The sequence below is a fragment of the Primulina tabacum genome, chromosome 18 (assembly GCF_025594145.1).
Source record: "Primulina tabacum isolate GXHZ01 chromosome 18, ASM2559414v2, whole genome shotgun sequence".
Taxonomy (NCBI): domain Eukaryota; kingdom Viridiplantae; phylum Streptophyta; class Magnoliopsida; order Lamiales; family Gesneriaceae; genus Primulina; species Primulina tabacum.
Genome location: NC_134567.1, coordinates 24,306,743 through 24,330,773, shown reverse-complemented (window position 1 = coordinate 24,330,773; position 24,031 = coordinate 24,306,743). Strand labels below are relative to the sequence as shown.

The window sequence follows — 24,031 nt, the reverse complement described above, 5'->3', positions numbered from 1 at the left end:
CTACTTTACATTTTTTTCCTTATTCCATACCACTTTTTATTGTCTTAATTTCTCTATATAAGCATACATGGATGAATCGTGAATGCATATGTATACATACGTATACTCGACATCTTACAAGATAGATATTCTTATTCATTGACGGATGAGTTGGTATATTTTGGATATAATAATAAAATTGACAAAATTATTTCCTGATCTGGTATGTTTATTTTTTGTGATTTGGGTCTTCGATGTTATCACATTCCAGTTCCATTCAGTCTATTATATTTGTTTTTTTAAAAAAAAAAAAATTTACGTGACACTGATGTGTGTATTATCATATTATCACTCCGATAAAAAATATAAAAAATCGGACAATACATGATTAAAACTGTAATTTGATAACGCCGGAAAAATGATGAAGAACAACGTGTACATAACTCATAATCAAAACAAAATTTGATATAAAATATAAACTCTACAGTAAAAAATATGCATAGATTTATAAAAAAACAAAATTTTAAAAAAAATCAACGATCAAAGTACATTGAAGGAAAAATGACCCTAAAATTAATGAAATTCTGGATTTTGCAAAGAATGTGGAATATGAAACAATAATTAATTTATAAAATGGAATTATTGTTAATCAGAGTATATGAAATCTGTGACTCGTGAGGAGAAAGCCTTGTACAAAATAGCAGGTAAATATTTAAAATTTTGAGTATATAAATTGTTAAGGAAAAAAATTGTTGTTTTTGGATTTAGTATTAAGAGCTAGGCATGTAATATTAGCAGATAAAAACTTAAATTTTTGTGTCTAAAAATTATTTTACATATACACACACACACACACACACACACACACACACACACATTTTTTTGGCTCTAAAATGTTTAAATTTTTGTTTTTGCATAAATGATTCTGACACATTACCATATATATATGAGATCTAATGGTAGCTTTGACCTCTGTTGAGTACTGTAAAAATCTTCTCAAACTGGTCGTCATACTTTTTACTTGAATTTACGCTCTAAATAACCCTTCAAATTATCTTTAGTGAAATAATTGTTATTAATTTTGATTAATCTACTGAATTCTTAATAACCTTAATAATTCGTTTTAATAAAAAGATGACGTGAGAGATAAAAACGTTTTGAACCAAGTCAAGATTATTATAGTTAAACACATAATATTGCAGATATTATATATGTTTTATATTAAACAGATTATTATGCAGATTATTTAATATATTTAGGTATAGTTTGATACATGTGATAAGAGAGAGATTGATAGATAATCCTCTTTATCCCATGTTTGATACCTGTGATAAATAATTTTATATAAAAACATCATAAATGACTTAATTGCCCTCAATATATAAAAATCATAAATCATATTGTTCTCTCATTTCACTTGTAGGTAGAAATTAAAATCAAATAAATATTTTTATTTATTTTTATATATTATATAATATGATAATTATATAAATGATTTGTATAAATTTCAATAAAATTATTAATATCACTCGATTAACCTTAAAATTTTATATTTGACTTGACACACAAAATTAAGGACTCAATTATCATATTATATAATATATAAATTAGGTAAAAAAAATAAATCATGCAAGCACTGTCGGCGCATGGACAGATAAGAAATATGAACTCAAGCAACAACTTTGAAATTATAAAATTTATTATGATAATGTTAATTTTGTCATTACAATCTAATATATAAATTTAATCACTCTTATTAAAATCATACCAAATATTAAATATAATATCATATATCTTATTTATCATTAACTTATCCTTATATTATATATCACATGTTTATACTATCATGTGTACCAAACTATGCCTTAAACAATATCGGAGTTTATAATCCTTTTTAATAAAGACATAATCTGTGCATGTACAAATTACTCCACTAGAAAATTAAACAATTGCACAAAAGATGACAGATTGTGCTGTAAAAAAATATTCAACGGACGACACCCACTAGATTGTGCTACGGATTATGATCTGCATAATAATCTTCAAATTCAATGGACATCGCCATAAATGCTACGGATTGTGCAGTAAAAAAATGTGGAATAATGGGGAATATTTTGAAAAAATTTACCTTGCAGAAGAATGGAGGAAAAAAGTTGAGAGACGATGAAAGATGATCGGCTAGTGGATGAGTTAATGAAATCTCAGTTCGGACTTATATAATACACACACACACACACACTCTCTCTCTCTCTCTCTCTAATTTTAACTTAAATAAGTACTTTTTTAAGTACCAAAAATCCCATTTAAACACATTCAAAATTATAAAAGCACTTTTGTTTAAAAAATAAAAAACACTTTTCTTAGTTTAGCTTATGATACCAAACGCACTCTCTCTTAAACTCATAAAAATTTACAAATACAGGCAAACATCAGTTGAGTCAAAGTACAAAATCATTTTGGATTCTTGTTATCCGCATTCTTATATCAGATATCTGATTAAATGTGAACTGTTTTTACAGATATTATGTATATTCTTCATTTATTTATACACGCTATATATATATATATATATATATATTGCATCAACAAAATAGGTATGAAACAAATACGAACTGTAAAAAAATCATCCTCTAAACGATCAACATAAAAGAAAAGTCAGCTGTTGAAATCAGATCAGATATGATGTGTAAAAAATGGATCAACTGCTAATTCATAATCAACAATCATCAGCAATGATAAATAAAGGCAGATACTGAGAATGTTGTAAATGAAAAGTAGTCCATCTAAAAGTCCTCCCATTTTCAAACTAAACGTGTCAATTATCACTTCTAAAAGTCCTATTACATGGTACAAGAAAAATAGACAAATTCATACACCAAGTATCAAGATGTGAAAAACGTCCAGATCTTTTTAGGTATCGAAGCTTCACCAGGATGCTCGTCTCCGTCGTCGTCGTCCTCAGTGTTATAATCTTCATGTTCATCTTCTTCGATTTCCTGTAAGGTACCATTGTACTCTGGTGTGCGAATCACCTCCTCACTCGAGTTTATGTCACCCGTCGACTTCACGGTGTTGGCATGTTCATCGATGCCGGGTGCTGATGTCTCAAACTGTGTTACAGAGAGGAATAATTATAAGATAAGAACAATTCAAAGTAAGAATCATCAAGTACAGATAAAGCTCTAAAATTGAAGGAATTACCTGAACGACGCTCATTTGCGTTTGATTTTTATGGGACGTAGCTCGAGCTAATTGTATGGAATTACCATTTTCACTGGCAACTTCTACAGATGGCGCAGAAGTAACTTCATTATCTAGTGATACAGGGACATTAACAGCTTCGTTCGACGTTTGCTTCTCACTATTCACCGAAGTTGTTGCAGTTGGTTTGCCACCACTGAAACAAAAAAGGGCTAAAAGTTGGGCCCAGTAAATGGCTGGTGATATCAACAATTTAAGATTTATGACAGCCATCCCAATTACATTGTAGGTTCAACACGGCTATGGGAATATATTTCGAATAAAGTCGAGAAACTACAGAAACTTGAATCATTCAATCCAAAAAGGTAAGGTTGTTATATAAGGGTCTTGATGCCAAAAAACAGTCACTGTTTAATTGACATTAATCTACAGGGATCTAGATCGGTTGAAAAATAATCCCATCTAAGTCAGTTGTTCAGTAAATTGATCAAGGTGTTTACTGCATGGCAAAAGAACACTTATATCATATTTATGGTTAACAGCGATCAAGCATAATTTGTTGATGTCCTCAGAATATTATAATATCAAGGATCATACAAGAAAAACATGCTTACGTCTTATTTCGACGAAGATTATAACGCTGCTCCCCAGCCGCATTCTGTACGGCTGGCACACTTGTTTGACGCTTTTTACCGCGACTCCCAGCCATTGCACTTTGAGATTGTCCTTCACTTTCTTCAGCATCAAGCTCATTCTCTATCATTCGAGAAGATTGTGCCCGAGTTCGCTTTCTTGGAATGGTATTAGTTGTCCTCTCAGCAAGGCTGGAATCACCACGACTTTCCTCATTCATAGAAGCAGTAGAATCTTTATTTTGTTCCTCACTCAGCTTCATATCTCCTGACTTCCTTCTTAAGAAAATTCCAGCATCTTCAACAACAGCCTTCACAGATCTGGTTCTGCGGATTCCATCTCTTGTTTTTCTACTAGATCTGTGTCGAACATTTCTCAACTCTGATTTCTGGGAATCTTCTGGAACTTCTTCTATTCCACGATCTCCTTGAGTGGTACCTTGCGCTCTAGAAGCAGTATTGACGGGAATGCTGGGTCCTTCATCAACCAGTGCATCTGACAAAGCTCGGTCCAAGTTTTGAGACGCCGAGTGCTGAGCATTCTCATTGGGAGGAGTGTTGAAGATTCTGGGAGTGCACTTCCGCAACAGCCAAGAAATACGACCACCAGATCCTGGTGATTTTGCATTGATCTTACCTGGGGTTCTCTGAATATTTGCTCTGTACACATCAACTTTTTCCAGTAATTCTTTTCCCTTGTCCTGAAGAGGATAGGACTCTTTATCGATGTCTGTGATGTGAAGATGAGATGACATATAATCCCTCGCCAAATCCCCACAGTTTTGGCAAGTCTTCAGGGTCTCAACTAATGTGAGAAATTGGCTTCTCTCCAAGATAAATTGTTGTCTCTGAAGTTTAAGCTTTTGGCTTAAAACACCAAGCTCGTTAATGTCCTTGTGCATTTCTAGCTGCTGCTCTTCCAGCTGTTGCTTGTTCAAGGCAATATCTTTTTTGTCATTCTCCAACCTGCGCATCTCTGACTTAATATGTTCCATTTCCTTTTGGATACATTCTTTCAAATAAAGGAGATCGCTACGCTCTTTTTCCACCTCTTCCTCAAATGCTTTCTCTCTTTCTTGAAGATATTTTTCCATTGTTTCTTGCTTAATCAGCAGATCAGCCTCAAGATCTCTTCTACGAGTCTCGAAATCACGAAGTAACTGATTATGTTCATCTCGAGCTTTTTCCACAGATAATTGCTGTTCATGTTTCATTGTGGCAGCAAATGACTCTTTCTCTAGTCTTAGAGCCTCCAACTCTCTCTCAATGTACTCCTTGGTGGCAAGCTTATCTTCATTCAATTGTTTTTCTTCCGAGTATTTCAGTTTTTCAATAATCTCTGTCTCTTGATTAAGTTGTCGTAAACTTCTACTAACCTCCGCTTTCTTCTCATCAAGAGCCTCCCATTCTTCCTCAAATTTCTTCCTGTCCTGTTTCAAATCCTCAGTTTCTTGGAAAAGGAAATCCTTCTGATGTTTGTATCTCTCTATCTCCGTTTTCAACTCCTTTTGCAAACGGGCATGCTCTTTCCTCTCTGCCTCAGTAATTCGAAGCTTTTCAGTTTCATCTTGAATTTGCACTTCCTTCTGATTAATTTCATCTTTAATCTTCTCAAGCTCATCTTTGAGAATTTGCAAACATTCCTTGTCAGAAGCTTCTTCTCTCCTTGACAAGCCTAGACTTTTCTCCTCTACTTTGAGGGATTTTTCTCTGTCTTTCAAATCTTTCGACTTTATTTCAATGTCCTTCTCTTTCTCCTTCATCCTCTCAGACTTCCTTTCCAAGGTTTGCTCCTGTTTTCTTAATTTGTCCTCCCTATGCTTGATTTCACTTTCCTGCCGATCCAAGTTATCGAGCTTGTCCATCATCTCCTTCTCAAGAGACTTTCTTTTCTCTTCCATTTCAAATTCAAACTCCTGCCTTTGTATATCCAAACCAGACCTGTGGTCATCAAGAAGCTTTTGAATCTCCACCTATAAAATAACATCATTAAGTTATCAGCTTCTCTTCTGGACACTGATATTGGCTAAATGTAAAACAGTTTTGAGGACAAATAGATGGAGACTCACAACTAACAACAAATGAAAGCAAAACATCAAACAAATGAAGGAAAATTTACAATAGGAAGAAATTTTATTAAACCAAACATATTTAAACTACTCTCCTATAATATTTTCCTTGTCAATATATAACCAGTTGGTTAACTCCTTTCAGAGCCAAACACTCAAATATACGTAAAGTGGCGATGTGCCTTGATCGCCGCAGCTATAAATGATCGAAGAAGGTCAATCAGAGTTCTAAGTTATATATTTTTAGTCAAGGTGTGATGCAAGTGCACTCTGCACTCCAGGCAAAAGTTTATAGCCAACAATCATACCCGGTACATAAGAAAGGAAAATTTCTACTGAACTTCGCCTGATAACCTCAAGCATGAGTTAGATAGATGCTATAATCTTAAATTCAGTAGAATACAACTATGCATACAAACTGCCAGAAAGCTACTTACTCTCTCTCTAGTACTCAGCTTCTCAGTCAATGCAGCTAGCTCCTCTTCCTTCATCTCTAAAGTTCTCCTCAGAGAATCAGCTTTCTGCAACAGATTAGACAAATTGTAACGCATTTACAGAGAACAAACTATAGCTCGTACACTAGAGATAACTCACAAACATACTTTCCATTCAACGGATAGATCTGCTAGCTTTTGGTTAACCCCGTCTTCTTTCTTCTTCAGGTTCGCATTTGCCAACTCAATCAACTTCTCTTTTTCTAAAAGTTCCCTCTCCCTCTCCTTGAATGTTCTGTTGAACTCATTAACCTTTTCCTCTTTCTCATTGATATTTCTCCGAGTCTGCCAAAGTCTCTCTTCCCCTTCTTGCAGCTTCCTTTCCCACTCCCGCATATCTTCTTTGTGCTTCAACACAGATGCATCGTGTGCATTTCGCCTAATGGATTACAAATAAAATTCAATTAGCACATTACAAGACAAGTATAATCGTTTTCATTGAGCATTAATCATACTCAGCATTAAAGGACACCCGCTCCCTCTCGAGAACACTTTCACGTGTCTCGACTTCCTGCAATTTCCTCTCCAATTCCAAACGCTTCCTACTTGCCTCAGCAAGCTTTGCATCAGCAGCAAACAGCTTTTCTTGCACCTCTAAAGATCTATTCTGAACTCCGGCAACCAAAGCATTTGCATCGGCCAGCTTAGTTTCAGATGCCACCTTGATTCTGTCATGCTCCCCATGTATTTGACGGAGGGATGACTCAAGCTGCAAAAAGCGAACATTTGAACTTGTCATCAAGACATAAGATATTTTTTTCCTTGAATGGTACCCACATTTAGATTATCTTAATAATGATTTTTTTTTAATCATTTTAAGTTAAATGATTGATAACAAAAGGAATAACTACTTGTTCATAGTCAATTTTTACATACAACGAAAATGGGATTATAAGTTATAACACTTCTGAATCATAAAAGTTCAAAATGTGAAGGAAAGTACGTCTTGGGTCACAAAATTAAGCATTCCAAATCACTTGTCCACAAATTGCACTATATTCAATTCATAAGAATTTAAATAATAGAAAATTCTAATTTTTTTGGGAAAATTAAACTTCTAATTTGATTTTTCCAAGATTGAACCATTTGGTCAACCATATAGATATTTCTTTTCAGTAGTAAACATGGGAAAATGTCTTCCCCTCAACCTCACCAACTTACAAGCTTGTGAAAACCCTCCCCCCTGAGAGAAATATATGCTTTTTATCCCTCCTCATCTCTTCCCATCACCCTACCCAAAACGCAAACACCAAGTGAAAAATAAGCATCTCTAGGGCCCCTAGTCATTGATATAGAAAATTGATAAAATCCCGCAGCAATGAACATGCTCCCTTTCTGAAGTACCCCAAAAAAGAAATAGAAAAGTAAAAACTCATACTGTAAAACTGATTCACTTCTAGTCTAGTTGGCATCCTAAACTATAGCAACTGCAACAATAGCAATATGTATCTTAATAAACTCAAAATATATTAAACTTATGAACTCCTAAAAAAGGTTTAATAACAGAAATAACGCCGGCCACAAAGAACATGTGTCTTACATGGATTTTGGAGCTTGTGTTCCCTCATGTTCCAGTTGTTAATGTGATGAACGAAACTCTTTTATTGTTTAACCATATAATAAAAATGTGACCCATCCCAAAGGAGACCGCAGAAGGCAGTTTTTCTAGTTTGTTACACAAACCTGCAGTAAGTTACTTCATAACCAAACTGCCAGTTGGCAAAAGTTAAGACAGCCAGCCAAGATACCCCTATCTACTGAAGTGAAGAGTAAAGATCATAGACAAAAGTCACAAGGAATTAAGAAAAGGCTGCTATCCGCATTGCCTAACGTCTAAGCTTGAGGATTCCCGAGTTGTGTTCTCTAATGGCAAGGAAGAGAGTTGTTTTTTAAGAAAGAAAACTGTTGATGAGTTGCCAACAGGGCACACTTCTTGCCGAAGCTCTGACAATTGACCTAAAAAGGTGGCAAGCTATTCGCGAGCCACACACAGCCTAAATTTTTATAGATGTGTTTCATCAGCAATCCAGCACTAACAAAGAACTGTAGAATAGGCATTATATTATATTTTATCAAATGTATGAAGATACTGGCCGCCGTCCAAACTAAAACAAGAAAATAAAGAATTAATATTTCCACGTAAGGATCTCTATTTAAATAGAACAAGATACAATACTAAAATCATTCTCTTGACAATGATGAATAACAAAAAGAATAACACCAGTTATGCAACAAAAAATGACAACCATATGAAAATTTATATCACCTCAGTTACACACTGCCTCTCAACATCCAAAGCCTTCCTCAAATTTGCTTCCCTCTCCTCCGCTTGAGCAACCTCTATTAACTGAGCCGCCTTTTCACGTCTAAGGACCTCCTGAAGTTCTAAAAGGGACTCCTGAAGTTCTTCGTGTTTTGAAGTCCACTCTTTTTTCTCAATCAGAAGAAGGCCCATACTATATTGATAATCAAAAAGCTGCCAAAAGAACGATTCAAAGACTATGGTCGAGAAGACAAACATTCCACGTTGAATAATGCAACTCAATGTACTTTAAAATCTACATAATTTCTTTAAAGGGCATTAAAAGTTCATTAGCAATCAGGATAGTGATTTCAAAATTTGAAAGTTACTTTTTGGTACCTCTCTTTCAACTCTCTGAATCCTATTTATCAGCGCCTCGCGGTCACGCTTCTCCAACGCTGACTCGTCCAACAACCCCACCTCCCGAAACCGTCTCCAATCCTCCATATTTTCAACACCAGTCCTGTCCCTATCTTCACTCAGCAAGCCCGTCGGGGGCGGGGGCGGATCCGGTGGGCCGTCAATAAACGCCACCGCCTTGCCCTTGCCGACATTGCCACCAATAGAGTTCTGTGGTGCTTCGCTCTTCGGGATAATTGATAGACCAGGCCACTGCCTTTTCGGAGTAAACATCAGTAATTTTATCGGATATAACAATTCGGAGAACCTCGTCAATTCAAAAAAGAGGGTCGCAGAAAACCCTAATTCGAAAAACTTTCCACTACTGAAGCCGAAAACAACCGGTAACCGTAGAGTTCGAACGGAAGGAAGACGTAGAAATTGACGGACGGAGTTTTGTCGACGGATAGTCCACTCCCAGTGAACGGTATGTTCGAATCGCAGTAATCCGGGTTGTGTGCGGAAGAAATCTGTCCGAATATAATTAGAGTGAGATTGCTGGTTCATTCCATTTCAGCTAACGGTCGGTCGCTTTTTTACGGCCCGCTTGACATCTTTTCAGCCCGATATGGTGCTGATTTTGGACTGATAATCAAAACCCAACTATACCTATGTCAAATTTACAAAAATACCCATTTTCACCTCTTCGTCACTCTTCTTAAATAAAAAAATATAACATAGGAATACGACACAATTATTTCGATCAAACTAAATTTTTGTTCGATAAAAATCACACTAATATTTAAAAAAATTCATGATGTTATCCAAGAAAAATACATTTTTTGCAAGATTTGTTGAAGTCTGATTTGCAACAACAAAGTTATTTTTTCGTAATTACTTTTCGAATCAAGTCCCTATTTCATATTTTATCTCATTTTCACCTTTTGATTCAATTTTATTTTCGTTTTTAATTTTATTTCCTCTATTGCATCACTTTTCTATTAATTAAATCTAAGTTGGTATATAGTCTGCATGAATTTGTGATACTAGATCTTCGATAATGTAGTACACTTTGAACCAAAACGGGGTACATTTTAAGCTAGATTGTGGTACAATGAACGCGAACATGTGGTATACCTTAACATATATAACGATAATATCATATCATGTATACCATTTGTCACAAACATACTATACGATAACATTGGCGATGTGCATGTTGTGAACTTCCAGGAAATAAAAAAAATTAGGGTTTTCCCATTTCTGGAAAAGTAAAATCGGAAATTAAAATCGGTTTTTGATTAGCTTTCAGTTTCGTGTTTGATGGAATTTAAAGAAATTTTGCCATTTGATTGGAGAAAATTTAAAACTGGATGAAGCTTATTGAAATATATAATGAAGGTCAGTCCAAAATTCTCTTCTGGTTGCTTTTGTCGTCACTTCAATGTAACATAGAGATGTTAAATCGGAGGACCGTCCCAACCTAGCCACCTAATGGTGGGGTTGAAGCGGTGTTGTCATATTACACGTAGAATTAGATTAGTTTGTCTGGTCGGCGCATGTCCCGTCATTTAAATTGGTGGGTTGGATCGATGATTTTCCAACTCATCAAGAAGGTGAGCCGATCTCTCATGTTTCGCTTAATGACGGGTTGTAGATTGTCTTCTCTAGCTAGTCAATTTTGATATATTTACTGGAACATAAGATTTGAAAGCAACAAATTATAATTTTAAAAATTTATACGTTAAAAAAAGGGAGAAGGCCTCACCTCTCTCTCTCCCTCTCTCTCTCTCCCAACTGTACGAGATGTTTCGGATATTGTTCGTGATCTAATTCAGGGATGGAAAACTCTTTGCGTATTTGAAATTACTGTAATTATTTAAAAATTAACTAGTTGAGTTGTAATTTATTGTCTTTTGTCAAACAAATCAATGTATTTGTTATTAAAAATTTGAAATTCTTAACTTCAAATTTATCCTTCTAAATGCAGTATTAAACTTTTGTGAAAATCCATCGATAATTAACGACGATTTTTGTAATAAATTGTCACTAAATTAGCAATCTTTTAACAAAAAGCGTCGCTAATTTAGCGACGGTTTTTGTTTTTAAAAAACCGTCGCTAAACGTCGCTAATTAGCAATGATTTTTGGAAAAACCGTCGCAATATGATAGCGACGGTGACTTTAACGACGGTTATAAGTTCTGTCGCTAAAACAGTCGCTAATATGGTTTTCCGTCGCTAATCACAAAATTTTTTTGTAGTTAATCTTTTGAATTATCTTGATGAAAATGACGTGACATAAATTAATAGATAGATCTAATGAGGACTTGATAATTTATTCATTAATTATAATTTTAAAATCCGTCTAAAAAAATATATCTTAGAACTTCGGGCTGTATTAAAAAATTCAAAGACAATTATATTCAAATTTTAAGAACAAATCAAGTACCATGAATGTATTTGTTTTTGTATAAAATATACTATCTTTTTTAAGTTAACAAATTATAAATTTATACTTTTGTTATAAGTTCAGACTTAAAAAAAATTACTAATGGAAACATAACATTAATTATTGTAAAATCAAATGACACTTGTACAAGTTCACAAAACGCCAACATAATTTAACGTTATCCTCCCAACAAGTCCAAAATCTGAATTTATATTGATAATTTTGAGCTTTCTAAAGTTATTCAAATTATGCAATAGTTAGTATTAACTATCAATCTCTGGCAGCTAATCTCCGGTCAATTTTCCAAAAAACCAGACAACCATGTGATTAAACCACAATCTTGCTCCAATCACTCATACCAAACAGGCCCTTGTAGTATTCAAACCCTGTTGTCAGTAAACTATTCCTAATAAAGAAAGGTCCCAAGGAAAATGCATGCTTTAATAATTTAGAAATTTGGAATCTTAATATATAAATATTTTTTTGGTTGTGTCGGTTGCACTGTTGCTAAATGTCAATAAGCTTAGAGATTTTGAGTGATTCTTGATAGAAAGAGCTCGAATCCATGGCTGCAGTCTTATTCTCACCATTTTCTGTCTTACTTTTTGCAAGAATTTCAGCTTTTTTAGTGGCAATTCTTGTTATTACATGGGCTCTTTACTTCCAAGCCAGCTTCATTCCACTTTCCCCTTCCCAAGAAGATCTCATTTATGCTGTAAAATTCCCTTCTTTTTTCTTGATTTCTGATTTTAGTGTTGTGCATGCATTGATGTAAAAATTGATTTGTATGTTCTTGTTTGAGCAGGTGATGCATCCTTTGTTGATGGTGATTGGTTTCATACTCATTAGTGGAGAAGGTAGGAGGTTCTGTCAAAAACAGAAGGAAATTCTTTAGTTAAATTTTAATTACTAGTGGGCATTGCTTCATTTTATGTATTTTGCAGCCATTTTGGTGTACAGATGGCTCCCTGGTTCAAGAAATTTGAAGAAATCAGTGCATTTGTGTCTTCAAGGTGTAGCTCTAGGTTGTGGGATTTTTGGTATCTGGACTAAATTTCATGGACAAGATGGGATTGTGGCTAATTTTTATAGTTTGCATTCATGGATGGGTTTGATCTGTATCTCTATGTTTGGTGCTCAGGTGACATTTTCTCATACCTTGCTTTTGTTTTGCCTTTAGGTTGGTTTGCAAAAGGGGAAAAATATGTTCTTTCTCTTTTAAGTTTAGCCAATTATTTTTATTTATACTAAATTTGTTACCGAGTGCTAATTTCTGAAATCAATAACTGCGTATTTGTTGGAAGAATTACATATTTGATGAGGATGGGTGGCATAAGAATAGATTATAAGACTTATAATGTAATGTACAAAAAGATTGATGATTTTCTGGGAGTCGAGAACAAAAATTTCTTTTAAAAAACAGTTCAGTTAACATAATTTCGATTGAGCTGAAATGTAAGCTCTACTTATTTTCAAGAATTCTGGCTTGCTAATTCTGTTTCTGTGATGCCTACCTAATAATCCACCGTTATTGAGCAATGCTACTTGTTTAACTCGGCATTCTGAAGAAAATGTTGATTTGCATACCATTGATTCGGTCAATGTTTTCTAGGTAGGGCAAGTTGATATTTAAATGACTTTTGAAAACTTCAGCCACCTAAATTTTAGCTAGCTGGTTGAGTGATTGAAGACTACTGAAATTGAGTTGCAGGAGGTTTGATGTACCTCGTAAATAGGGAACGAATCAGTTTAAGGAAGATATACTAGAAACACCATTACCTTAATTTTATTTTGTTTCGTACTTGTGTCATCAAATGCGCATAGAGTACATGGTGTAATGCTGGATGTAATGCATTTTCTGCTACTCTTGTTAGTCCACAAGATTAGATAGTGATTAAGTTAAGGAGACTTATATCTGAAAGGATGGTTCAATCAATATGATATCTTGTGACCATTTTTATGATAGTTCGTCCTGTCTTACATACGATTTACAAAGAAAAGATATGCACATATACATTCTAAACATTGCATTATTGTATCTTGCATCAATTCTTACTACTCTATGCTACAATTTTTTTAGACTGAACGTTTGCCACTCCTGTCATAACTTGAATGATTCTTTTAACATGGGAAATATCTTGGAAAACATAGTGAAAATCCAATTAGATGTAGAAGAATGTTTCAAAACAGCTGTATTGAGCCAATTGTAGCTTTATTGAATGGCTAATGACAATATATGTTCATCAACTCCAAATTTTAGCCTGTCTTAGATATATTTGATGGAGAGAACTTTTAGTTATCCAAATGAGTGATATTATCTTCTGTTTGTTTGATCATATTTTCATCATGGAGGGGGCTTGATAATGTGTTGCAGTGGTTGTTTGGTTTCATGAACTTTTGGCATAAAGGAGAGGTTCGGACAACAAGGCTAAAGGCGCTCCCTTGGCACGTCTTCCTCGGTCTATACACTTACGGGTTGGCAGTGGTGACAGCAGAGACGGGGCTTCTTGAGAAGTTGACTTTGTTGCAAGCCAATCCAGATGTAACAAAGCGTGGTCCCGAGTCGTCGATTGTGAATGGTTTGGGAGTCAGTTTGGTTCTTGTGAGCAGCGTCGTGATTCTTGCTGCGGTATTGCCAAAACACCAAACGCCTAAACCTAAGGCCATGTTTTGAAATAGCAACTACTGAATTCATATGTGTACATAGTTTATTTGGTGCAAACAAAATTTTTTGTTACAATACATCTGGTTCCCCCTCTCCTCCGAAGTGTTGGATCCTCCCATGTACTTGAAGAAAAAAAAAGAAGAATAAAATGTTTTCGAGTAACTTACCTTGAATATATGCAAAATTTCCATTTTCTGCTTATACTACTGAAATAAATTTTTTAAATATTACTTTATATTGGGTAAAATTCAAAATCAACCAACTTTTAATTCAAACTTCATAATAGTCCTCCCTTGGTTCTTTTAATCTGTTCTAATTTATATTTTATCGCTTTAACTTATTTGCACGATTTTCATAATTTTTTGCTAGCTAGCCATTAATTCTTCCATATATCTACTTAAAATACAAAGGAAACCCCCAAAGAAAAAACAAGAATATATCAAACAAATTACAACTAAATAAAATTAAAAAAACATCAAATATGTTGTGATATAATCTCACATCGACGCAGTGGTATCGTTAGTGGTAACCACTAACGATACCACTAAATCAAGTCAAGATATAATCTCACCTCGACGCAGTGGGAGAGTAGTGAGACTACCCCTTCGCTGTTGTCAAGACGAAGAGGCAAATGTTGCAGTCACTGATGGGGTGGAAGATGATCCATTGTCATTTCAAAATGCAATGGAAGATCCTGACAAAGAAAAGTGGCTTGAAGCTATGAATCAAGAAATGGAGTCGATGTACTCTAATTCTGTCTGGGTTCTTGTAGATACACCTGAAGAGGTTAGACCTATTGGGTGTAAATGGATCTATAAGAGAAAAAGAGGTGCAGATGGGAAAGTGGAGACTTTTAAAGCAAGATTGGTTGCAAAGGGTTATACCCAAAGAGAAGGAGTTGATTATGAAGAGACTTTCTCTCCTGTAGCCATGCTTAAATCTATCCGCATCTTACTTTCAATTGCTGCTCATTTTGATTATGAGATATGACAGATGGATGTCAAGACGGCCTTTCTAAATGGTCATCTAGATGAGGAAATCTACATGAGGCAACCAGAAGGTTTTATAGCACAAGGTCAAGAGCAAAAAGTTTGCAAATTACTTAGATCCATTTATAGACTAAAGCAAGCCTCAAGATCTTGGAACCATAGATTTGATGCAACAATTAAATCTTATGGTTTTGATCAAAGTGTTGATGAACCTTGTGTATACAAGCACATCAAAGATGATAATGTGGTATTCATAGTACTTTACGTAGATGATATTCTGCTCATTGGGAATGATGTAGAAAAATTGTCTAAAGTAAAGGATTGGCCAGCCAAGCAATTCCAAATGAAAGATTTGGGAGAAGCAAATTATGTTCTTGGAATTCGAATTGTTCGAGATCGTAAGAACAAATTGTTGGCATTGTCTCAAGCTTCTTATATTGATAAAATGTTATTGCGTTATAGAATGCAAGATTTCAAGAAAGGTTATCTACCAACCCGACATGGAATTATCCTCTCCAAGGAGCAGTGTCCTAAGACACCGCAAGAAGTTGAGGACATGAGACGCGTTCCCTATGCCTCTGCAGTAGGCAGCCTTATGTACGCAATGATGTGCACTAGACCAGACATATGTTATGCTGTGGGGATAGTCAGTCGATTTCAGTCAAATCTTGGTATGGATCATTGGATAGCGGTAAAGAACATTCTCAAGTATCTTCGGAGAACGAGAAATTATATGATTGTCTATTCGGGTAGAGACCTTAAAATAGACGGTTACACTGATTCTGATTTTCAATCAGACAGAGATTCTCGAAAGTCGATATCTGGATCAGTGTTTACTCTTGGTGACAGTGCCATAGTCTGGAGAAGTATAAAACAATCCAGCACAGCCGACTCGACCATGGAGGCCGAATACATAGCTGCTTCTGAAGCTGCTAAAGAGGCTGTATGGCTTAAGAAGTTCCTATATGATTTGGAAGTTGTTCCAAATATGGATAATCCACTCACTTTGTGGTGTGATAACAGTGGTGCGGTGGCTAATTCAAAGGAACCTCGCAGTCACAAGAGATCGAAGCATATAGAAAGAAAGTATCATTTGATCGAGAGATAGTACAAAGAGGTGACGTTTCCATTCTCAAGATTGCATCTGGTGACAATCTCGACGATCCATTCACTAAGACACTGCCTGCAAAAGTGTTTGAGAAGCATATGATGAATATGAGACTTAAAGACATGTCTCATATGCTTTAGGGTAAGTGGGAGATTGTTGTAATAGTGCCCTAAAAGCATTATTATTAGACTATGTTTTTATATTATTAATAAAAGTGACATTTATTATTGAACATATTTACATGAAATTTATTGTCTTAAATTATCATAGAAAAATCCTTAGTTTATTGGATGTAACCATGATTTTAGTATATATAAAAGTTATATATACAAGATGATTAAAATTATGGATAATAAACTTAAATTAAGTCCGTGATGAAATTAATTAAATTATGAGATCTTTAATTAAAGCATCATTAATGCGGCCCATAAACATTAAGAATGTGACCGTCTTATCCGAACTGTCGATGTAGAGACATCTAGATGTGGGCATTTATATATAATGAGATTATGTAGGACTTGGACCGATTTAATTAGACATTTCATAATAAATTCCATTGTTAATATGAAATTTAAATTAAATCATAAAGATGATCATATATGAATAAATCTGAATCCTGATGTGATTATAGACTCCTGTTCATTTCAACGTGATTCTTGATTTGCTTGTTTAAAGTTTGCAATTATGCATTCTCAATACTTGCATTTTAGATTTACATTTGAAATTAATGACTGAGAATATTAATTTACAGACATGGAATTCATTCCTTCTTGCGAGAAGCAGAAAGATAATTCTCTCATTTGTTAATTCTAGAACTGAGTGTGGGCCCAATTAATTTATAATTGAATTATAAATTGAACCACTCACTAGTGAATTAATGGTAAATGAGGATAAGAAGTAATTGAAGAGGTAAAACGAAAAATTCCTAGCTTCAATTATGAATTGTCTATGGATGATTAATTCATATGTAATGATTATATCAATGGACTACTCGTTTTGTAGAGTAAATATTTCATAATGAAGAAGAGTGCAATTTCATATTTTTAGTGGAGTAATTATGGAATTAATAAATTGGGTAAATTATTTAAAGAGTTTAATTATTTATCTAATTTATTGGAGCTTCTAATTATGAGTCCATGGTCCCCAGTACGTTTTTCAAATTAATGACGGATAAGAAATGCAATTTAGAAATCACTCGAGATAATGGAAATTTGTTTCCATATCATCAAAGGCTTAGATATAAATATAATTTAATATGAGTTATTAATTATATTTAAATTATAATTATGAGATAATTATAAATTTAATTATCGTGATAATATTATAAATGGACATACACATTTTTTTTCCAAAAACGAGAGACAATTGATTTTTTTTAAAAAAAATATATATATAAATAAAAAAAAGTCAAATTTGATATACTTATATATTATTGAATTAAACATGTGTAAATTGTTTTATTGTTTAAAAATCAATTACGTAAAAAAATTGATTTTCTATAATCATTTCTTTGCTATTGTTGAATTGATTGTTAAAATCTCTATTATTTAAAGAGAACATTACAGGCAATTCAATAAGGAAAAAGAAAAATCGAGAATAAGCCATCTTGAGAAAATATATTTGAGCATAATATATTTTCTGAAAAATTTGATTTCTAAGTTTGTATATTTCTGAGTGCCCACACACTACCGTATCAATAGAAAAGTTAGTTTTTCTAGAAACTAATTTTATTTAAATTCATCATTAATTTATATTCATATGTTCGATTATAATTTATGAAATTATGTAATCGATTCCGTTGTGTTTCTGATTTGATCAAAATAATTTTTATAGCCGGAATAGTTCCGAAGACTCTATAAATTTCCGACAAACAAACAGTCCTATTGCTAATGGGATCGGAGAGAAGCTTTCACCTGTGTAATTTGGCATATGCCGGATCATTTTTGTTTTTTTTTTGTTTTTTTTGTTTTTTTTTTTTTTTGGTTTTCTGTGGTCGGGGGAAGAAGAAAGTGGACTGAAGAGAAAGCTGGACTAGATGGAATCGATTTAATATGAAATCTCTGTGTTTTAAAAAAAAATTGTGTTTCATATTACATATATCATATATGTGTGTATAAACTATCAATTTGGTAGCAGTTGGAAGGTGGGAGGAGAGACGACCGGCCCCAAATATAATGTGTTTAATTTAACATGTTTTATTATATAAAGTACTTAATTTTTTTTATGGATCTCAAGTATGAATGAGGATCATATATACCAACGTTGATACAAAAACTCTTATTAAACTGTCGGATCGATTTGTGATATGAATTTTCAATCCAACCCAAATCAAGAAAATATTTTTATGCTAAAAATATTATTTTTAATTAAAAAATATGGATCATTTCGACTCATTTAATAAATATAGAAGTGTGAGAATCTTCATATTCGTGACTTAATATCCATTAAGGTATCATCTCATTAATATTTCAATACATTGGTTTTTTTTTTTTTTAACAAATCCGAAAACCATATTTATATTCTTATAAATATTTTTCAAATCACTATATTTATATTTTAAATTTTTTTCTATAATTAATTATTTGAGGAAAACATTTTGCCTATCCATTTTGTTATGAATTGGTTTACAAATTAAACATTTTGCCTATCCATTTTGTTATGAATTGGTTTACAAATTAAAATGTCAACTGAGGCTCAACTTAAGGTAGTTGAGTCAAGGTTGTGTCATCGTATTCGTATGGCCAAAGACCAATTCTAAAGTTTACGTTTATCAAAGCTATTCAATATTTTAATACAAATCTACGACCTGTCCGTCCCATTTATCACAGAAAAGTCGATTTTGTATGACTTCAATTTTCAATTATACATTTTAAGTTTGGTCATGTATTAACACGTAATATATAGTTCTATCTAATTTTAACAAATTAAATGATACCCCGGGATGACCCGGGTCATGGGTAGTGCCCGGGTCAGGAGAATGGAGTATTCTCGGGTCGATCTTCCTGGGATGACTCGGGCCGTGGAACACCAGGGAAGTTACCCGTCCGGCTTATTGGATACCCGGGCTATCTTATAATTTCCCGAGAAGTATTCTACGCGGGCCACTTCGATATCAGCGCTGCATTTATTTGCGCCGATGTAGTAGGGTATGTGCAGTCGACCTATCTCTTACATTAATATAAACGGTTGACAAAATCAGGTGGGCTGGATGTGATTAATATGAGATTTGACATGTCAGAACAATATGGTACAATCAGTCGCCCTACTATAATTAATGCTCAACACAAAAAACGAGGTCATCATTGCATCATCTACTATAAATATCAGGTTTTTTACTTGCATTTATTCTCTATTGAGATATTAATTCACACATTGAATGCTCTCATTTATTGTTCGTTTACTCCCACTCTCCACACCAATCTCACAACCATCACTTGGCTACATTGGTTTTCTTGCTTGAGTTCTTCCCTGACTTAAGCATCGGAGTGGCCACGCCGGACACCCTTCCGGCGCCCATTCACGTGGTTACCTTCTTGAGTGCAGGAAATCCTCTCCGGCCGGGAAAGAAGCTTCTGGTTCAGATATCTACATTGCTCTTATTTCCTTCATCATTTTGATAGCAGATTCGGTGGAGCACCCGACCCGGCTCACCCATTTCACCAGGATCGCATCAATGGCGCCGTCTGTGGGAAGTTTGAGTTCTAAGGCGTTGATATGGCTCCTACTAGGAGGGCAAACCAAGACACTTCCCGGATTCAGGAAGAGAACAATACTCGTCTCTCTGCAGGTGGCCCCCCACCTAATGGTCCCCCGCCCACCATCCATTTAACACCCGAGGAGTTGAATAAGATTATAACTGATGTTGTTAAGACAGCCATGGCAAAGAAGACCACCACTCATCATTCCAATCACCTCGAGCAGCAACGTGAGCCGCCGCAAGAGGAAGAAGGAAGGGAAGAGGAGAGGGAATCAAGTGCTGGTTCTAAATCTTCTACTGTGGCCGACGAGTTAGAAGAATTAAGGAGGAATGTGAGGGTGTTAGAAGGGCAAGTTGGTTCTAAGAGCAATGCCCAAGTTGTAAAGGGCTGTCCATTCTCCAATATCATTATCCGGGAACCACAGCCCGGGCACTTCAAATCAGCCAAGATCAAAGATTATGATGGTAGTTCTGACCCCGAGGAGCATCTTGCTCGCTTTGAAAATATGGCCATGTTGCATTGTTATGGGGACCAGATCAAGTGTAAAGTATTTTTAACTACCCTGGTCGACTCTACACAAAGATGGTTCGAAGGGCTGGCATCGCAGTGCATTCATTGTTTTGAGGACTTTCAGAAAGTATTCTTGCATCAATTCAGTAGTAGCAAGAAATACAAGAAGACTACTTTCAGCCTGTTTGAGGTTAAGCAGGGACAAGATGAAACCTTAAGGGCGTATATCAAGAGAATCAACCGGGTAGCCCTGGATGTCCCATCCTGTGCACCTGAGAGTAAAACTACCGCGTTCATGCAAGGACTGTGGGAAGGGGATTTCTTTCGATCCCTGACCAAAAAATTGCCCGAGAACTTTGAAGATCTTCTATCCCGGGAAGAGAAATACATCAATATGGAAGAAGTGCAGAACCAGAAGAGAGAAGCTTGGAAGAGATCGAGGGGAGATCGGGCTGTCAGGCCTGAGGAAAGAGTTCACAAGAAGAGTGGCCCAGGGCATTTCTCTCATATCCCTTTGAGAATTGCCCGGGGTCAGGAAATCCAAGAATGCAGCTCTGACATGACTCCTCATCCGAGTTCAGCAGCCCAACCACCCAGACTGGAGAAGAAAGGGTTATGCACCCTCCACAAAGAGTGTTCTCACAATACCAATGAATGCCGAACACTGAGGAAGGAGTCTAGTAGGCATCCTACGCCAGCATCTCATCCTCCTCGAGATAAGTCTAGACAACCACCTTGGTTGTCTAGACGTCCCGGACCTAATATTCCCCAGAAGTCAACAGACATCCAGAGTGGAAGCAGAAGGGAGGAAGCAGGTTCTCGGGGAGAAAGAAGCCGACAAATTGAAAGGAAGGACCCTTCCCCGAGCCGGGAAGTAATAAAAATGATTTCGGGCGGGTAAACAGATGGCGATTCCAACCGGGCTCGGAAAGCAAGAAGCAGAAGGGAGTGCTTGGAGGTTGATGGAAGTGGGAGAAACGAGCCAGTTATCAGCTTTGGCTCAGAAGATCTCAGGGGAGAGTCTACCCCACAATGATGCTCTTGTTATCCAAGCCCGAGTGGCTAATTATGATGTCTTGAGAGTATTTGTTGAAAATGGCAGCTCTGTCAATGTCATCTTTAAAGAGACACTAGCCAAATGGATTTGCATAAATATCAATTAGAGGCGGTTGAGACTGCCTTGTTTGGTTTTGCTGGACATGCAGTGTACCATGAGGGGGAAATCACCCTGCCACTGACCCTGGGAACCGGGGACTTGAGGAAAACTATGATGACAGTCTTTACAGTGGTGGACGCCCCGTCCTCCTACAACATCATCTTGGGAAGGCCATCTATGAATGAGATGAGAGTTGTGGCCTCCACTTATCACCAAAAAATTAAATTTCCAGTACGAGGACGGGTCGGGGAAGTCAAGGGGGATCAACCCTCTTCTCGGAGATGCTATGGGGAGACTGTCCGGGTAGACCAGAAGAAGGCGAAAAGGGAGGGAAAGGGGAAGGAGAGTCAAGAGGAGGTGACCAGAGAGAGAAAAGTACATTTTGTTGCGGATGATGAGCAAGAAATGGTGGAAATTGAGCCGGGAAAGCACGTCTGGGTGGTCCGAGACATCAACGCGTCCACCCGGGTAAATCTTCTAAATTGTTTAAAAACTAACATTGGTGTTTTCGCTTGGTCTCAACAGAAACTAGCCGGGATCTCACCCCAAGTGGCTGAGCATAAATTAAATATCCTCCCGAGATCCCGGCCTATGAAACAGAAGAAGAGGCACTTTGGCCCTGAAAAAGATAAAGTCATTGAAGAGCAAGTAGGAGAGCTGTTGCGGGCCGGCCATATCAGAGAAGTCCAATTCCCTACTTGGCTCTCAAATGTGGTCCTCGTTCCAAAATCCACCGGGAAGTGGAGAATGTGTGTCGATTTCAGGGACCTGAATAAAGTCTACCCCAAAGATTGTTATCCACTTCCCCGGATTGATCAGCTGGTGGATTCAACCTCTGGATGCGAATTATTAAGCTTTCTGGATGCCTATCAGGGGTACCACCAAATCCCTTTGGCTCTTGAAGATCAGGATAAAGCCAGTTTTATAACCTCCGGAGGCACCTTCTATTACGTTGTTATGCCTTTCGGATTGAAGAATGCTGGGGCTACATACCAACGCTTGATGAATCATGTCTTCCAAAGGCAGATAGGCCGGACTATTGAGGTATACGTGGATGATATTCTAATCAAGACCCGAGAGGTCTCCATTTATTGATGATCTGGCTGAGACCTTCACCACTCTGAAACAGTATGGAATAAAGCTCAACCCGGCTAAATGTGTATTTGGGGTGAGAAGTTTTTGGGTTTCTTGGTAACTGATCGGGGAATCGAGGTCAATCCCAAAAAAATCAAAGCAATAATGGACATGCCTTCCCCTCAATCTGTCCGGGATGTGTAGAAATTAACCGGGAGGATTGCAGCCTTGTCACGCTTCATTTCCCGGTCTGCTCATCGAAGTTATCAATTTTTTCAAGTTTTGAGGAAAGCACAAAAATTTGGATGAGATGAAAAATGTGAACAAGCTTTTCAAGACTTGAAGAAGCATCTGGCCTAGCCGCCTGTCTTGATAAAACCAGAGCCCGGGGAAAAATTGTGGATCTATTTATCTGCTTCTGAGTACGTTGTTAGTTTCGGTGCTCGTCAAGGAAGAAGGGGCCGACCAGAAGCCGGTATATTACGTCAGTCATGCCCTCCGAGGAGCAGAATTGAAAGACCCAAGCCTTAACAAACTTCTTAATAGAGATGATTCAATCGAGAGAAGAAGAGGTATGGAGAATCTTTGTTGATGGTGCATCGAATCTATCAGGATGTGGAGTGGGGGTGGTCCTGATTGCCCCATCAGGAGAAAAGATCAAGCTGGCTCTAAGGATAGACTCCAGGATCACCAATAATGAAGTAGAGTATGAGGCTATTCTGGCACGGTTGCAGGCTGCTCGGGAAGTCGGTGCCTCCCAGGTCATTATTTATTCTGATTCTCAGTTGGTCACCCAGCAAGTCAAGGGAGCATATGAGGCCAAGAATGAAAAAATGCTCAAGTATCTGGGGCTCATCAAGGCCCGGGCATCGTCTCTAACCAAATGGAGCGTTGAGCAAATTCCCAGGGAGGAAAATGCAGAAGCTGATACCTTAGCCAAATTGGCTGCTTCCATGTCAGATATAAGCACCCGGGAAGTTCTCTGTTTCACCCGGTTGGTGCTTTCTGTTGACGAAGAAATACCCCCGATTCAGAGAAGCTCATGGATGACCCCTTTCATCAAATATATAGTCCATGATAAGCTCCCTGAAGATAAAGCTCAAGCTCGAAAAATCAAAAAACAAGCACCCAGGTTCGTCTTTTTGAATGATGTTTTATACAGGCGATCATATCAAGGCCCATTGCTCAAATGCTTATCAGAGAACGAGGTAGAGTATGTCCTCCGAGAAATACACGAGGGGTGCTGTGGTGAACACCTCGGTGGGATTGCCCTGTCTCGGAAAGCTATTTTGGCCGGATTTTGGTGGCCCCAAATGAATCGAGACGCTGTCCGGCTTATTCAAAAATGCCAGGGTTGTCAACACC

The 24,031-nt window shown here is 36.4% G+C and overlaps 3 protein-coding genes across 3 annotated transcripts; 2 read left to right on the top strand and 1 right to left on the bottom strand.

The window, feature by feature from the left end:
* Positions 1 to 2,561: 2,561 nt before the first annotated feature.
* On the bottom strand, positions 2,562 to 9,629 carry LOC142532165 (nuclear matrix constituent protein 1-like). Its single transcript, XM_075638429.1, has 8 exons — positions 9,017 to 9,629; positions 8,642 to 8,851; positions 6,831 to 7,084; positions 6,484 to 6,754; positions 6,319 to 6,402; positions 3,795 to 5,785; positions 3,181 to 3,376; positions 2,562 to 3,089 (listed from the first exon to the last, which is right to left on the bottom strand). The coding sequence occupies exons 1-8, from the start codon at positions 9,581 to 9,583 to the stop codon at positions 2,862 to 2,864; spliced, it is 3,801 nt and encodes a 1,266-aa protein (XP_075494544.1). The 5' UTR covers positions 9,584 to 9,629; the 3' UTR covers positions 2,562 to 2,861.
* A 2,307-nt stretch (positions 9,630 to 11,936) lies between these two features.
* LOC142533767 (putative transmembrane ascorbate ferrireductase 4) lies at positions 11,937 to 14,255 on the top strand. Its single transcript, XM_075640656.1, has 4 exons — positions 11,937 to 12,181; positions 12,272 to 12,323; positions 12,411 to 12,607; positions 13,841 to 14,255. Exons 1-4 carry the CDS (start codon positions 12,032 to 12,034, stop codon positions 14,138 to 14,140), a joined length of 699 nt encoding a protein of 232 aa, XP_075496771.1. The 5' UTR covers positions 11,937 to 12,031; the 3' UTR covers positions 14,141 to 14,255.
* A 7,086-nt stretch (positions 14,256 to 21,341) lies between these two features.
* LOC142532404 (uncharacterized) lies at positions 21,342 to 22,687 on the top strand. The gene is made up of 2 exons (XM_075638712.1): positions 21,342 to 21,534; positions 21,642 to 22,687. Exons 1-2 carry the CDS (start codon positions 21,342 to 21,344, stop codon positions 22,685 to 22,687), a joined length of 1,239 nt encoding a protein of 412 aa, XP_075494827.1.
* The last annotated feature ends 1,344 nt before the right edge of the window (positions 22,688 to 24,031 follow it).

Bases quoted from the DNA above. Each gene is read 5' to 3' on its own strand.
- LOC142532165 (XM_075638429.1), bottom strand. From the start codon at position 9,583: ATGAACCAGCAATCTCACTCTAATTATATTCGGACAGATTTCTTCCGC. The intron at 6,755-6,830 runs GTATGATTAATG...GTAATCCATTAG, and splicing joins CGGGTGTCCTTTAATGCTGA to GCGAAATGCACACGATGCAT. The intron at 3,090-3,180 runs GTAATTCCTTCA...TCTGTAACACAG, and splicing joins CGCAAATGAGCGTCGTTCAG to TTTGAGACATCAGCACCCGG.
- LOC142533767 (XM_075640656.1), top strand. From the start codon at position 12,032: ATGGCTGCAGTCTTATTCTCACCATTTTCTGTCTTACTTTTTGCAAGA. The intron at 12,182-12,271 runs GTAAAATTCCCT...TTGTTTGAGCAG, and splicing joins AAGAAGATCTCATTTATGCT to GTGATGCATCCTTTGTTGAT. The intron at 12,324-12,410 runs GTAGGAGGTTCT...TGTATTTTGCAG, and splicing joins CATACTCATTAGTGGAGAAG to CCATTTTGGTGTACAGATGG.
- LOC142532404 (XM_075638712.1), top strand. From the start codon at position 21,342: ATGGCGATTCCAACCGGGCTCGGAAAGCAAGAAGCAGAAGGGAGTGCT. The intron at 21,535-21,641 runs GCAGCTCTGTCA...CTGGACATGCAG, and splicing joins GAGAGTATTTGTTGAAAATG to TGTACCATGAGGGGGAAATC.